This window comes from Akebia trifoliata, chromosome 2 (assembly GCF_017979445.1).
Source record: "Akebia trifoliata isolate Shusen 1 chromosome 2, ASM1797944v1, whole genome shotgun sequence".
In the NCBI taxonomy this organism is placed as follows: domain Eukaryota; kingdom Viridiplantae; phylum Streptophyta; class Magnoliopsida; order Ranunculales; family Lardizabalaceae; genus Akebia; species Akebia trifoliata.
In genome coordinates this window covers 11,681,006-11,697,101 of record NC_141376.1, presented here as the reverse complement: position 1 = coordinate 11,697,101, position 16,096 = coordinate 11,681,006, and the positions used below count along the sequence as shown (strand labels likewise).

General features: G+C 33.4%; 1 protein-coding gene, 1 long non-coding RNA gene and 1 other non-coding gene across 3 annotated transcripts; 1 reads left to right on the top strand and 2 right to left on the bottom strand.

The window, feature by feature from the left end:
- Window positions 1-2,157: 2,157 nt before the first annotated feature.
- LOC147409562 (annexin Gh1-like) lies at window positions 2,158-8,443 on the bottom strand. The gene is made up of 5 exons (XM_086430227.1): window positions 8,292-8,443; window positions 4,655-4,800; window positions 4,349-4,567; window positions 3,293-3,505; window positions 2,158-2,618 (listed from the first exon to the last, which is right to left on the bottom strand). Exons 1-5 carry the CDS (start codon window positions 8,365-8,367, stop codon window positions 2,322-2,324), a joined length of 951 nt encoding a protein of 316 aa, XP_086286353.1. The 5' UTR covers window positions 8,368-8,443; the 3' UTR covers window positions 2,158-2,321.
- A 794-nt stretch (window positions 8,444-9,237) lies between these two features.
- On the bottom strand, window positions 9,238-9,310 carry TRNAR-ACG (transfer RNA arginine (anticodon ACG)). Its single transcript has one exon. It is a non-coding gene; the product is annotated as a tRNA-Arg (tRNA).
- A 6,327-nt stretch (window positions 9,311-15,637) lies between these two features.
- LOC147409560 (uncharacterized) lies at window positions 15,638-16,096 on the top strand. The gene is made up of 3 exons (XR_015170453.1): window positions 15,638-15,731; window positions 15,841-15,948; window positions 16,042-16,096. It is a non-coding gene; the product is annotated as an uncharacterized LOC147409560 (long non-coding RNA).

Here is a 16,096-nt window from a genome sequence, read left to right as displayed (position 1 = left end):
ATACATCTTAATAGAAATATCTCGTTTAAAAAATAAAAATAAATAAATAAAGATATTTTATTTTAAAAAAAAAAAGGGAGGTCGAGATGACCAACAGGAGGGGTACAAAGAAGAACAAGAGAAAGAAAAAAGCAAGGGCAACCATCGAACCATAAAAACCTAATGCAAGATTGTCATACTTGACTTTAAGATTACACACCCTATCCCATCTTACAAGGAAATCTTCAAAGAATGGTCACCATTAGCACCTTCATAAAAATGTCTACACCTTTGTTTTCTTTGTTTTTGTTTTTTGTTTGTTTTTTTTTTCCCCGATATAAGATGTTTCAGTTGGAATGGCTCTAAATTAACCATTTGGGAAACAAGAAACAAGAGTGAAGAAAATTGATTCAACATTAACGAAAATAGGTTTAAGTTACCATGGGAGATTATGGACGTTTTATTAAGAAGACTGTTAAGATAGATAAAACGAAAAAAGTAATTTTTTTTATTCTGAGAATTGAATAGTTAAAAAAAATTGTTTAGATTAGTTTTAAAAACTTAACTTTTTAAAAAGTAAAAATCTGAACATTTTAAAAACATAAGAAAACTATTAATTTACTTTCGAAAGGTAACTTTCTTCCAAAACTACTTTATTAAACAATTACTTTCTATTTTGTATTTAAACGACTCTAAGGTGGTGTTTGTTTGCGCTATTTTTCAGTGCTTATTGCTGAAAAAAATTAAATTCAGCACTTTTGTCAAAATAGCGCGTTTGTTTACTTGTGCTTATTGCTGAAAATAAGTGAAAAAAATTCAGCACTATTTTGATGCTGAAAAAAAGTGCTGAAGCGGTAAGCACTTCGCTTTTTTCAACACGGACAAGTATGCCCTTGGTTTTTTTGAGCATGGACAAGTATGCCCTTATTCTTAAAGGATATTACCTCTTATATCCCATGGATAAGTATATAAACACCCCACAAATTAATAAACCCACACCATAGCTAAATTATTTTATCTTGTATGGGTTAAAAGTTTTGGAATGAGTTGATTTTTGGTGAGGATGATCTCTACAATGAGGAGATCATCCTCACAAAAAATCAGCACATCTTGAAACTTCTAACCCTATCAAAACAAGTTCAAGAACCGTAAATTATCTTTCTTTTTTTTTTTTGAAAACTATTTTTAACGAGTTAGAAGTTTCAAAATAGACTGATTTTTGGTGATGATGATCTCTAGACCATATAGACCATCCTCACTAAAAATTTGCTCATTCCAAAAACTTTAACCCATATAAAACAAAACAAAAAATGGCTATAGTGTGGGATGTCCTTATTAATTCATAGGGTGCTTTTATAATTACACATCCTTCATTTCCATAAAAAATTATTCATCCAAAATTAAGTTCTTTTAAAGTTGATTTCAAATTTTGGTGACTTGTATGACATTATTATTTTTAATTTGAAATTTGTGGGTTTTTATAAATAGAAATTATTATTTATAAATTGAAGATTATTTGAGTATTATTTATTATTTAAAAATAAATTGTATTTTAATTTTATAAAAAATAATAATTTATTGTGTTTGATAATAAATAAGTATTTGAAACATGTAAACAATGTATAATATGATTGTAAGGGTAACAAAGACAATTTATCAGTTTCAGCAATGTGTAACAAACATGATTCAACATCTAAACAAACAACTTTTTCAGCACTTAAATTCAGCGCTTATAAGTTTCAGCGCTTAATGCTATTCAGCACTTATTTTTTTCAGTTTAACAAACAGCACCTAAGTCAAACCCATTTGAGTAAGCGATGAGATCCCTTATTTGACTCTTCATGCGCAGACCCCTCACAGCAGTGCTCTATGCCAAAAAATCCTAATTTTAGCTTTAGATGAGCTGACTTTTGAAGATCAAAAGCACAGAATTATCCGACAAAAGATTCAAATGAAGGATGGCCATCATCAAATCAAGCTAACTCTTTAGCATATAAAATCTCCCAAAGTGAAAACAATCAAATTGTGGTTCCACTTTAGGCGCTTTGGTCCAGCAAGCAGAAGCCCCTCCAATGCAGAACTGGCGGTGCATGGGCGTACCGCCCAATTTGGGGGCGCATGCTTGTTGGGCTTCAGAGAGACTCGCTTTCTGAAGGGCGCAGTACAGATGAGGACAAGTTGAGAGAAACAAAGACAAAGTCATCAATATAGTACCATCTATACAGTCCAACAAAACAACACACATCAAAGTCAACAACAGGACTAGAGTAATTCTATGTGCGAGTGACATACACAGAATCCACACCAAAATATTTATTACCATTACACAGAGAAAGCTTGGCTCAAGCATCATCATGTCCTATCAGTGCAAGAAGCATAGCTTCATAATCCCCAGAGGTGTCACCGACAATGGCACGATCCAGGGTAACACTGTTCCTTCGATGGTATTCCTCCTTAATCCGTTTCATGTCTACCTCGGCCCGAGTCGTAACAGTTCGAGTAAGAGCAGATTCATCTGTTCCCAGCTTGTTGATTGCCAGTCGAAGAACCTTTTCAAAATATTTCTCAGGGCAGATCAAACACTTTATAGCGGCTCTCAATGTTGCGAGGAAATCATCATTGGGATCATACTTCAGATCCTGCGGTGACCCGAGTTTATTTTAAATATAAGACATGCAATTGTTATTGACACATTTTAAAAATATATGCATCCATGAGCATGAAAAACAAATGGGAAATGTCATTTTCATTTTGAAAATCTGACTTTCATTGACAGGCCATGATTTATAGTCTATACATGGTATAGCTACATAGTCATCTGTGTCAAGATGGATGTGTTTAAGAAGCATTAAGTCCTCGCTCCCGAGTCGAGTTCTCAAGAGGTCAAGAGAAAACTCGGTAACAGGAGGACAAATGTGAAGCTCAGGAAATTGGAGTCAAGGTCACCAGGAAACATCTTGATCCACAAGGTCGTGAACAACTCCACTGTTGTCGGAGCAGTTACACGGTGTGCGCAATCAGATGCCAATTACGATGGAAATCGGGAAATTGGTTATCTAGTAAAAATGTTAAAAGGGGGAGAAGGTGGAAAAAGTATTTAAATTTTTCATCGAATTGACTCTAGTTCATCCAGATTTGACTAGGGTGTCATCAAATTGACTCTTAGGAACGATAGCGATTTTTTTGTGCATCCAGTCAATATGGTGAAAAGACTAGAAAAGTATATAAAACGAGATTGGGATTGGGCTACCAGTCAGACCTTGGAGTATCCTAGTCACAAAATATACTAATCAGACTATAGATGAATATATACCTTGTTGATAGCATTCCCAAATTCATTGTTGTAGTGGTTGAATGTTGCATTGAGCTGTGCTTTGCTCCTTGTAGTCAGAATCCTGATGAATTCATCATGATTGCAGGATTTCTTAGACATATTCTCCTGGAGTATTTTAGCTTCTGATTTAGCCAGTATCATGTTCACCTCTGGTCCCTCATACCGGTATGAGCTCACAAGAGGTACTAAAAGCTGGTTGAAAACAATAAAAATTCAGTCAGATAAGAAATCACAGAAAAGGAAGACTAATAATCTTCTATATTAGATGAATTATATGGCATAATGGCACCACTACATTGGAAGAACAGTGAATACTTACAATATAAGACAAAATGGAAGCTATGGGGAGTGGAAGTAATTCAGCCCTCAGTATCTTAATTCAATATTTTGACTCTAGTTTAATTTCTTGTCTTGGTGAATACTAATGTCTTGCCTCAGAGTCTCATACTGGTGATGGGACCCTTGTTTTTTAAGTATAAAAGACTGTGAAGGGAAACTCGGAATAAAGTCCCATGAGTTGGGCAAATTTTTGACATTTTTGTTCTACAAAATAGACATTATTTCAAGGAATTTTGTTCCAAAGGCTAATGGTGTACTGTCTTATTTTTCATACATCTAGGTGTATATCTTCAACAACCAATGTTCTAATATCAATAATGCTAGTCCCCAGTCCACTGCTGCCCCAGCAAGCAATTATAGGCTAATTGTCATGGAATGTCTAGGGCAAGACATCACGATTTCAGTCGAGCGAGAATGAAACATTGACCCCTAAACATCAAATATTACTTATATTGTTTCGGAGCATCTCAAAATGTTTTGGTTGAGATGGTCTTGGTTTGCCTTGAGACAAGATTTTAAACCTTTGCACTTACAACATTAGTACTAGCAAAGTTTTGGATAAATTTACCTCATTACACTAATTGTAAAAACAAAGTATGTATTATTAGATAGTAATTGCAGAAATTATAATAAATTGGGAACTTGAAAGCTCCTAATTAGTATCAAATTTAATGTCTGGAGACAGTAAGGCTCTACATTGCGAAAGTCTCCAGTTGTGTGAGATGCAACATCTTCTTCAAGGGATCTCTTATAGCGAACATGATAAGCTTGCCTGGCCAGCAATAGTTCATGTGACGACCTCGTACAAGCTATTTCCAGGATAACTTGATTGCTCAATGTCCCCTTCCTTGTAGCTTCGTTGGCCAACAAAGCATCACGCTCAGCAGGATCCAGCGTCCATAGCAGCACAGCCCTCTGTTCAAAGTACATAAATTTTGATTAAGTAAAATCTATTTGAAGCAATCCTCTATGGGAACAAACAAAAGGTCGCTCCAAGCTGACCTCGAAGTCACTGGAAAGTTCCTTTTCCAATGATTTGAGGAGATCCTCTCCATAAGTTTCAGTGTAAGTTTGTCGGATTAATTTGCGCTGTGTAGCATTCCTGTGAGCCAATATGGATATTATCAACTTCTCGTTTGTTCCCCATCCTACAAATGATTGATCAAAATCGGTTAACATTGTTCCACCTAAAACATGGAAGTATCAATGTACAAAGAAACAAAAGCACATAGAAATGACGTTGTCTCGGATATTATTGCTGTGCAATTCAGAAATCTCAGTGCAAAAACCCAGAGGAATGTAATAAGGCCATTCAATAGCTGAAGTACGACTGGGAAATTATCTAAACTATTACCAAGCAGATATACATATATATACTATTATAATGACAGAAGGTGGAGTAGAAGTGGTTCAACACTAAAATTAGGATACCAAAAATGCCCCCACCTTAACATTTAAACTTAATATAATCAGAGTCATTTTGGTCAAAACCAAGAAAATTTCAATCGCATGTCACTAAAATCATGTTGGTTAATTTTTAAAATTACGAAAATATCATTTGTACTGTATAATCTTCAAAACCACCCTATAATTAAAATTTTAAACTTCAAATAAGCCCTTCAGATACGTGTGTGTCTGCACATGCCACTTTCTAGTATGCATGTATGTGTATATATATAGGGAGGGGCGTTTGGCTCACAATCTTATTCTCACAAATTTTTTGTCTTATGTGGCTTAAAAGTTTCTGATTGGGCTGGTTTTTTGTGAGGATGATCTCTATAGTGAGGAGATCATCCTCACCAAAAATAAGTAAAATCTGAAATTTCTAAGTCCATCAAAAGTGGTTTACAAATTTCTGGTAAATAATCGATGATTCACAATTCTAAACCACTTTTGATGGACTTAGAAGTTTCAGATTAGGCTGATTTTTGGTGAGGATGATCTCCTCACCATAGAGACCATCCTCACCAAAAATCAGCCCAATCCAAAACTTTTAAGCCACATAGGACAAAACTTTTGGGAGAATAAGATCATGAGCCGAACGCCACCCTATATATATATATATAGGATTCTCCAAAAGAAACTGAAATGTGCAAGCAATGATTTTCACACACAATTGCACGCAAGAAAAACCAAAACTTCTGAACTTAAACAAAAACTGAAGTGCCAGGCTATATGCACCCACCATTTATGCTCACTACATCGACTTAAACCACAATTTGGGATGAGATGTATAGAGGTAAGTGGGTGTACTGAGTATAACGGTAGGTGCACATAGCCTGAACCAAAACTAGATCCCTTCCAACATCAAGAATGGAAACTTAGAACCCATTTGGATACAGGAGCCAGAAGTACTTAGAACATAAGTACTCCTAGAAGTATTTTTTGAAGTACTGTCTGAAGTAGGTGAATAATTGTTGTGTGTTTGGATGTTAGTTTTAAGAAGTACTTTTGATATAGTTTTGTGTTTGGGAACTATTTCGGATTCTGTTAAAATGACCAGAATGCCCTTATAAATATTAGTTACTATTTTTAACATTATAACTCAACAAATAATGCTCCAAAAGAAATAAAAGTAGTTACTGTTTTTATCCGTAAAAACTTATATAAACACCCAACAATTATAAACAAATGAAAGATATTGTGAGCAAATATATACAACCACTAAAAATATGAAAAAGCTTTCACCACATCAATGGACAATAAAATTTGTATGTAATTGTTCACATCAATCTTGCAAGAACAAACTTTCAACCATGATTGGAACCCTCATGGATAAATCATTGAGTGAACACTTAGGAGAGCTAGAAATCTAAATCCAAATGCTACATTAAAAGGCTACCACCATATCAATGGATAGTAATATAATATTACTCAATTGAATTTTTGAGGATGTGCTTGTAATTTTCAAAATTTATGAGGGGCATATTTGTCCCAAATGCTACACCAAAAGGCTTCCACCACATCAATGGATAGTAATATAATATTATTGCAATTGCATTTTTGAGGGTATGCTTGTAATTTTCAAAATTTGTGAGGGGCATACTTGTCCCAAATGCTACACCCAAAGACTGCCACCACATCAATGGATAATTATATAATATTATTCCAATTGCCTTTTTTAGGGTAATTTTCAAAATTGAGAGGTATACTTGTCCCAATCCCGTCATTTTGACAGTGTTTTGTGGCTCCGCACAAGAGTAGTTTAGAGAAGTAGCACCATCAGTACTTTATGAAAAAGCACCAAAATGACTCTAAAGTAAAGTAGTTGTCTCTAGAAGCTATTTATCTAAACACCCTTAAAGTGCTTCTGACTCCCCGCAAGAGTCCGAAGCACTTTGAAAAGTCAATCCACACAAGCCCTTAAAGACACTAGAAATTCCCAAAAGTATGCACAATTGTAAATTTGTGAAATATGTAAATTGGTGCTTGTGATATTTCCTAGATGCATGCCTGTAAAACAAATCCTTTAAGAGTTCAATTCCAACCAAGTCTTTTGATCTTAGAGTATAATCCCAACTCACGTTCTAGTTATGATCCCGATAGGTGAGTTTAATCCCCTTTCTCTATGATTGAAGTTTAAACAGGGGGAGACAGCCTTCATACCTCAAATTTAGACGCTAAACTTGGAAACTTGGCAATTAACCATCCAGAACTCTAGATGTAGGAGAAAATTATCATACAATCGATAGCACACTTTCAATGGAAGCTGCAGTAATGTTATATTCCAATCCTTTCCAATCCAGAAAACAGAGTGTAGATTTGGAGACAAGTGAACAATATGGAATTGAAAACCAAAACAAATCTACAAAGACCTGAGATCACACTAGAAGATCTCTAAGATCAGAACACACATTATATGTAAACCTCATCATTTTAATAAAGAAGTGCAAACCAGAGGGACGATCTGCAGCTAAGAGACTACAACTAAGGTCAAATCAATCGCAAAAGATCACAGATCTTATAAGAATAAAGGAGAAAATATTGGAAGATCAGACGTGACCAACACAATACATGATGTAAAACCGATAATTTTAACAGATAAGTGAAGATCAAAGTTTGATAATCTGCAGCTAACAGACTACAACTAAGATCAAACCAGATCTGAAACGAATAAAGGAGAAAATATTGAAAGATCAGATGTGACCAACACATTACATATAGATCCGATCATTTTAACAGAGAAGCGAATATCAGAGTTAGATAATCTGCAGCCAACAGACAAAATCAAGTACAAAAGATCACAGATCTTATACGAATAAAAGAGAAAATATTGAAAGATTAGATGTGACCAACACATTACATGAAAAACCGATCATTTTAACAGAGGACTGGAGATCAGAGTTAGATAATCTGCAGCTAATTAACTACAACCAAGATCACAGAGAAAAAAATAACAAATATCGAAAGATCAGATGTGTACCAACGCATTACATGTAAAACCGATCATTTTAACAGAGAAGTGAAGATCAGATTTAGATAATCTGCAGCTACCAGACTACAACTAAGATCACTCATGCGCAACAGATCATAGAGATATTATACGAATAAAGAGGAAAAATTCGAAAAAATGTAAAACGATCAACTCTACGAGTCCCAATCGAGAAGAGAACTTGGAAATGAGAAATTCGATAGAAACCTTCAAAAGCTTTTCTGAGTTGCTCGCAATCTTCGACAACAGTGGGAATCGATTCGGGGACTGTAAGAGTCGACATTTTCTCTCTCTCTCTCTCAACGTGGAATCAACAAATTTCTCGGTTTGAAAGACAGCCACTGTGGAACGTGGATAATGTTTTTAAAACTCCTCCGAGACCGAAACGTATCGTCCGAGTTAACTCGATATCTTGGCCGGATCAGACGAACCTACAAACTCATTCGAGACAATTGCATATCGCGAGATAAACAAGACGTCTTGAACGAAATTTTACAAAATCTTATTCGGGTTAAATGAGACAACAGTGTTTTCAAGATTGAAATCTATGCTTTCACCCCCAAATTGATTTTTGTTCATTTTCTTAAATCAAGTAAAAATAAAAAATAAAAAATAAAAATTTTAAAAGAAAATTTTATCTTCTTCATTTGATGCAAGACAAAATCGAAGTGAATTTACTTTAATTTCTTTAAAAAATAAATTTTTATAGTACTTGTGTGTTATTCAAGAAAATTCAAATGAATAGATATTGTAATATAAATTATTCAATGGTATTATTTTGATATTTTTAATGATAAATTTGATATTTTTTAAATGTTATATTTAAAAAATAAATTTAATGTATTTGTATAATAAAAATAAAATATATTTAATTATATAAATATTTAATTTATTTATTTTAATAGATATATTATGAATTTTTTAAAAAAATTTATATAATTTTTTGTTTCATTTTTTAATAGGAGTCAAAATTTTAGATTTTTTAAATGGTTAAAAACCTTTGTCGCAATGTCCGGACGTATTTTCCGAATTAATTTAGGAAAGCGAGTTGGAGGATTCTTCCCATTACATGGCACGTGGTCCGTAAAGTGAGTTGGAGGACTCTTCCTCTTACGTGACACGTGGTCCGTTTGAATATAATATAAAAAAGGAACGACTCCACTGGGGATCGAACCCAGAATCTCTGGTTTCGTAGACCAGCGCCTTATCCATTGGGCCATGGAGTCCAATTTGTTATAAAGTTAGTTTTATGTTAATTTCTTTCAAATACAAAATTGCAATAGACACATTTCAAAGTCCTGCTGCAAAGATAGGTGAAGAGGAATAAAGTAGAGTCGTGATAACGTTGGGGAGCAGTTCCTTCTCTCTCTGTATTGTCAGCTGCCACATTATTATAAAATAAGGACTTTTAGCAAAAAAAAAATCATAAAAGGGCATTTTTTTTAAGGAAAAATTACTTAAAAGGCCCTTGTGGAAGGATTTTTTCTAAATTATCCTTACGTTTTGCACGATGGTTTGATAGGACATTTAGTAAACCTTTTCTTTCCTAGTGGTCCCTTGTTACAGTGAACTCACCACTTTTTATTTATTTATTATTTATTCTCGAGTTTATCATTTTTATTATTGACAAACTCAATATTTTTTTGTTTAGTGTTGAGTTCACAATTTTTACTGTTGAGTTTACAACTATTTATTTACTGTCGAACTTGGCGCTTTTTAATTATTGTCAAGTTCGTCATTGGTAAAATCCTCCTATTTTCAATTTTTGAGTTTTTCTGACTAAAATATATAGAAAGATCGACTAAAAACTTGAGATACGGACTTGTTTACATGATTTGAACTATTCTTCATCGATTTTCATCTAAAAATTAAGAAAAAAATGAAAAAAAAAATTTCAATTTTTTATATATATATCTTCAAAATGTTTGAAAAATCCATTGAAAATGACTTATTCTTCTTTTTTAAATATTTTCCGACAAAATGGAGTCTTTGAAACTCAATTGAAATGTCAAAAATCCAATTTTTTTTATGAAAACAATGAGTTCAAACGGTTAGGGCATTCAATCCTGAGAAATGTGGGAGATGAGGTCCAAGGGCCATATAGAAAGAAAAAGTTTACTAAATGTCCTACTAAGACCGCCTCCATGAAGGTCCTTTAAGAAATTTCAAGTAAGTTTATCACTGACTCCACATGAATGAGTTATGAGCCAATACATCAAGGTATTGTTTGTTGTGAATTCATTTTTTTTATTAGTAAGCTAGGAATAAGGGTTCTCACCCTTAACTAAAAAATAAAAAAAAGGAACTACAATATATTGTAATTACAAGATAAATCATCTAACAAATTAAAGACAATTTAGTCAAAATGAGATTCAGACCAAAGACTACAATAATATGAAACGATATGTCTGCCTTTGCCAACAAATCCAATGTATGATTCACTTCTTTTCTAATAAAAATTAACTGAGCACTCACCAAAAAAATTGATGGATTTCTTGAATGATACTCGGGTATTTCTAAGCATGGTTTAAAAATTCGCATTTTTCAAAAACTGAAACATTACAAATATTCTGAAACATTCAAAACACTAGTAACACTTTTAAAACAAGTCTTTCACAAGAGATCGTGGTCGAGAGGGAATATCTTCAGTTTGAAAACACAAGGGTATATTAAATATTTACCAAAACATGGGGGTTGGTCTAAATGATCCAGTCTTCCACAGAAGACCAAGGTCAATGGTAGATAAATGAGAAGGATGCGTTAGAGACATAAACATGGGTACCTTTCTCTCTCGCACAGATTTTTCTTCCCTTTTCCAGCAGATCTCTCTTGTAGTTCAGTAAATCAGAAGAAAAAGAATGTTCGAGAAATTGAACAAAATTTTGAATGTTTCGATTTCCATGTGATTCAAGTTGAAAATTTGAAATGTTTCATATGAAACATTATGAAATGAATCTTTAAACCATATTTCTCTGTCATATGTATCTCACTATTAATACTCTTCACAACATAGTCAGAATCCAATGAAATCGACATATTTGTTAACCAATCCAATATCCTCCATTTATCATCTTGTACTGGTGATGAATTAATAATTATTTTAAAATAAAAACTAATACAATTACCCTAAGTATTTTATTTGTTCTTGCATTTTTTTTTTCCATCAAAATCTTACATTTTTTTATATCTTCATAAACCCTTCTAATCCCTACATTCATACCTCACAATCCTTTCTTTTCTTTTATGGCCATTAGGTCTCGCGCCCTCCGCGCGCGGTGGAATCAATCGTGTGAACTCGGAAGCGTTCTCCAACCGTCCGCTCCCCTTCACTTTCTTTGTCGGACGGGAAGATGCGAATTGGAAGGCCTTCCCACCACGCTCAGTTAAAACCTAGCCGGAGAGAGAGAAGCGAATTTCAAATCACTGTTAGGTTCAAGTTCTATTCAATGAGATTTTTTCCAATCAAGTCACATGATCCTACTTCTTATGTTCCTTAGAAAGATCATGACAAACCTGATCTTGTATGCCATCAACTTCGACAAACTCAAAAAAGACTGGGATACGATAGTTATGGACCTCACAAACATGAGGTAATTACCAAAAAACATGATAGAAAAGCTTTTGAAGATTCATCAACAACATCATTTATTTCATGACACATGTAACACGACCTTCATTACTATAACTTTTTTAATCTCATAGAGATCCTTGATCTTCATGAGTGTTTATTTTTAACTGGCAAACAAGACGTCATTGGTTAATAAAGGTGAATGTGAATTCAACCAAATTTGAACTTAGGTCATGAGATCAACTCTACTCAAGCCTTTTCCAACCCTTGAGTATGAAGGAGGGTATTAGATTATAAAATGAGTATTGAATCAATATAAATGAGATACATCAAAATACTTTTGGTGTATATCATTAAAATAAAAAAGTTGTATCTCATAATCTATTAGAATATTTAGGATTATTTATTTGGCCAGATAATAATTAATTAGGTATTTAAAATCTTTCTAATAAAGTTTTCTTTCTATATTTTGGGTTTTTATAATTCTTTAAAAAACCTTAGAACTCTTGTACGGATCAACCAATTTAATAGAATTTTTTTATTCAATCCAATTCATTGACAAGTCTATGTATTGGCAAGTCGGAATATTTAGAAGGGGTTTATTAAAATAATTAGATGAACCATCAAATCATTGATCTCGTCAATTTAATTCACTGGTCTCAATGATTCATGTTCAAACGTCAAGATTGATTATTTATAATTGATTACAACAATTATAAATAATGTTAATTTCCACAATTTGAATAATTGATCACAAAGGTCTAAAGAGGGTTAAGGGACATTAAGAAAGAGAAAAATTTACCACCTGCAATGTTACGTACACCTAAAATGTTAGGGGTATTTAGAAAGAAATTCCTCTCGTCAGGGTTCAATAAGTAATTTTTTCATAATTTAAATAATTCAATAACTGGGGGGCATGTGACATTTGGCTAAAATATCGCGTTATTTTAAAGTAATTTCAACATATCGTAAAATCCCGCTAATTTGAAAATCCCGCATTGCAAACGTGCTATAAAAAATACATAAGGCGTCTCATAAAGAAAGTGACCCCATGTGCGTGTTCTGCACCACAAATTTTCTTTCGAGTGGTCGCAATACACGAGTCAACTATATAAACCTCAAGAAATACTGTTCAACCAATAAGAGCTCACGAACTGATTGGATCTCATCCCTCCTCCCTCGTCCACCAGTTTTAGTATGCTTTTCTTTTCTCTCTACCACACCATTCATCGCCACGTGTCATCTTCACACCAATGATACCCATTAAAATATTTAAAAATTACAATTAAAATAAAATATAAAAATATAAAAATATGAAAAATACAAAACTTTGCTATTTCTAGAGTAGAGAAATGTCTGGCAATTCGTTTTTAAAGCAATTGCATATCTGACTTTTCGGTGGGTTTGGTTAGGCCTGTCAATGGATAGTCGAAATTCAAATTCGAATTCGAAAAATCGGATATTATCCAAAATTTTCGGATATCGAATTCGAATTCGAATAGTTTTCAATATCCGATAGCGTTTCGAATATAAGTGAATTCGAATTCGATAATATCCGATTCGAAAATACTAATACTAATAAATAAATATTATTTTAATTTTTCTTTTAGGTTAGAAGTAGAATTGAAGAAGTTCTGTCGAACAGAACTCAGCTCTCAGCCCGACAACAGCCGATAGCCCTCATCGTCGTCTTCGACCCCTTTAAGTCTTTAACCCTCATCGTCTTCAACCCGACAGCCCTCATTGTCTTCAACCCTCATTGTTTTCATTCAATAACAGTAGTCACCGTCAGAATCTTTCTCAGCGGCTCACATTCGGCATCGGCGTCCATTGACAGGCCGAATCGACTTCGGAGTCTCTTTGTCTCTCTCTCACTCTCAAAAGCTCTTAACGATTACAATCTGTGGATTCTAGTTAGTGTTTTTCTTCTTAAATAAACTTCATCTGTGGATTCTGCATTTCTGCTACTTAATTGCATTTTTTTTTTAATTCCTGAATTTGTTATAGATCTTTTGAGTTTGTTATTAGAAATGTTCTTAAAAATATCTTTGAAAATGTCTTTCGTTTGTTCTTTTATTTATTTTTGACAAAGTTTTAGAACTCTAAGAGGACTGGTTATGACTTATGAGTAAGAGAAGAATAAATTGAAAACTGTCATAATACCATCTTTTCTTTGACCATCTGATTTCTAGTTTAGAATCTTGTGTGTGTGTATGTGTGTGTTCTAATATGATGTTTGGTGTATAATAAATAAAAATTAGTGTGGCAGAGAACTCAAGTTAGGATTCTGATTTTTAATTTAGTTGTTCTTTTTTACTTGCAATCCTTAACAAGAAACTATATGCTGTGAACCAAACAAAACCCATCTTGTATCACACATTTTACCCACTTGTATGGATATATAGGAATCAAAATATGACGAATCACTTCTATGGATATATAGGATTTCATTCAACATTACAGTAAAATTGATGGCCACAAGCCACCTAATAAGTAAAATTGATTTTTCTTTGAAGATGATTGGGTAGGGGTATTTTATTTTTAAGCTTTTGATTACTTTGTTGAATATTATGTATGCCTCTAGTTGAAAATTGCTGAAAGTTGAGATCTGTAGTTGGTTTTTGAGGTGAAAACTTGATGTACAAATCTCTGTGGTTTTTGAGGTGAAAATATGACGAATCACTTGTATGGATATATAGGGCTCTTAGGCCTTCATTGTGCATAGGGAATGCTGTTGTTTATATATATTTCCCTTTTCTCATTAATAATTTTGTTCTTTGTTACTGATGGAAGTAGGGGGCACTATGTAACTTCCTACACAAGGTGTAACTTACAAGAAAAAGTTCCTATTACTTGAATTTCTGGACAGACATTACTAGATATCCTGAACATAGTTTCTGAACATTGACTCTTTAAACAACTTGTATGACTATATATGATTGATTTCTACCCTACATTTTTGAGGATAACATGTAGTGTATAGCTACTGATTTTCTGATAAAGAAGTCACAGATTATAACATCCAACTTGCTGACTTATATATAGTTTCACTAGCTATTAGGTTTGTACCTTTTTTCTCATCTTGCAATTTGTCTTTATAAATTACACTTCTTCTTAGACCATGTTTAAAAAATGCAAATTGTAAGATACTAATGTGTTCCATTATTGTTTTTTTACTTTTCTATTTGAGTTTCATATGTATGCCTCTAGCTGAAAATTGCTGAAAGTTAATATCTGTAGTTGGTTTTTGAGGTGAAAATTTGATGTACATCTCTGTGATTTTTTACTTGGGAGGCTATTCCAACATTTTCTTGAATGAGTCCATTTCTAATTTTATCTTTCTTAGTCTGCTCACTCATCCATATCAACATACTCATTTCAACTATCAACATGATGTTTCTCAACCACTTAACATTCAGCTACATAAAGCATAGTAGCTCTAATTGTCGTCTTACAAAAATTTTCCCTTTTATTTGGTTGATATGCATGAGTCACAGACACCAAAACCAAAACATAATACCTTGATTGCTAGGGTATCTTCTTACAACTAATTTGTATAACAATCTGAAGTCACAACCAAACTCCACTTGTGAGTGTTAGGCTGCCATAGCCCGTCCTAGACATTACATAATGTCTATACTCTCTACAACATAAAATTCCAGTGACGATGATTTATCCATTTTATAGTAGTAGGCTTCATTTTGTTGCTTATGTAAAATTGAGACAGTAAAATTTGTGTTTCCTTTCAATTCATTCTTACAACTAATTTGTATAACAATATGAAGTCACAACCAAACTCCACTTGTGAGTGTTAGGCTGCCATAGCCCGTCCCAGACATTACATAATGTCTATACTCTCTACAACATACAACTTCCAGTGACGATGATCTATCCATTTTACAGTAGTAGGCTTCATTTTGTTGCTTATGTAAAACTGAGACAGTAAAATTTGTGTTTCCTTTCAATTCATTTTACAGGAGGCAAGCCTTGGTCCACTCTCTCCTATTATCGTGCCTATGGCACAAAGCTTTGGTCCACTTCTCTCCCAGCTCACATCATCTCCAATTATCCAGCTTGGGGTAAGTTTCGATCCATGATCCATATTATTACATCTTTGTACCCAAATTTCTCTTTAAAGTTTCGATCTCATTTATCGGATCTGTCTTTATCTGCAAATTGTGACGAAAGGTTCAAGATTTCTACTATAATGAAGTGTACAATTAGTAAGATGGTTGAAGATAATTTACGGTCAAAAGAGAGAAAACACGCCACTCTTCGATTATGCAATGTGTCAAGGTTGTTATCTAATCTAATCCACTCTTTAATAAAAACAATTTTAAAGATTGAACTGGTGATGATTTTTTCATTTTTGACTTTTTTTGTTTGAAGTTTTGTGACAGAATTACTCGAATTGTGAGCAGAAAATCCTTCATACCATGTTCTA

Excerpts from the sequence above, each read along its gene's own strand:
- LOC147409562 (XM_086430227.1), bottom strand. The coding sequence starts at position 8,367 with ATGTCGACTCTTACAGTCCCCGAATCGATTCCCACTGTTGTCGAAGAT. Across the intron at positions 4,568-4,654 it reads AACTTTCCAGTGACTTCGAG|AGGGCTGTGCTGCTATGGAC; the intron begins GTCAGCTTGGAG and ends TACTTTGAACAG. Across the intron at positions 2,619-3,292 it reads TTGGGAATGCTATCAACAAG|GATCTGAAGTATGATCCCAA; the intron begins GTATATATTCAT and ends GGGTCACCGCAG.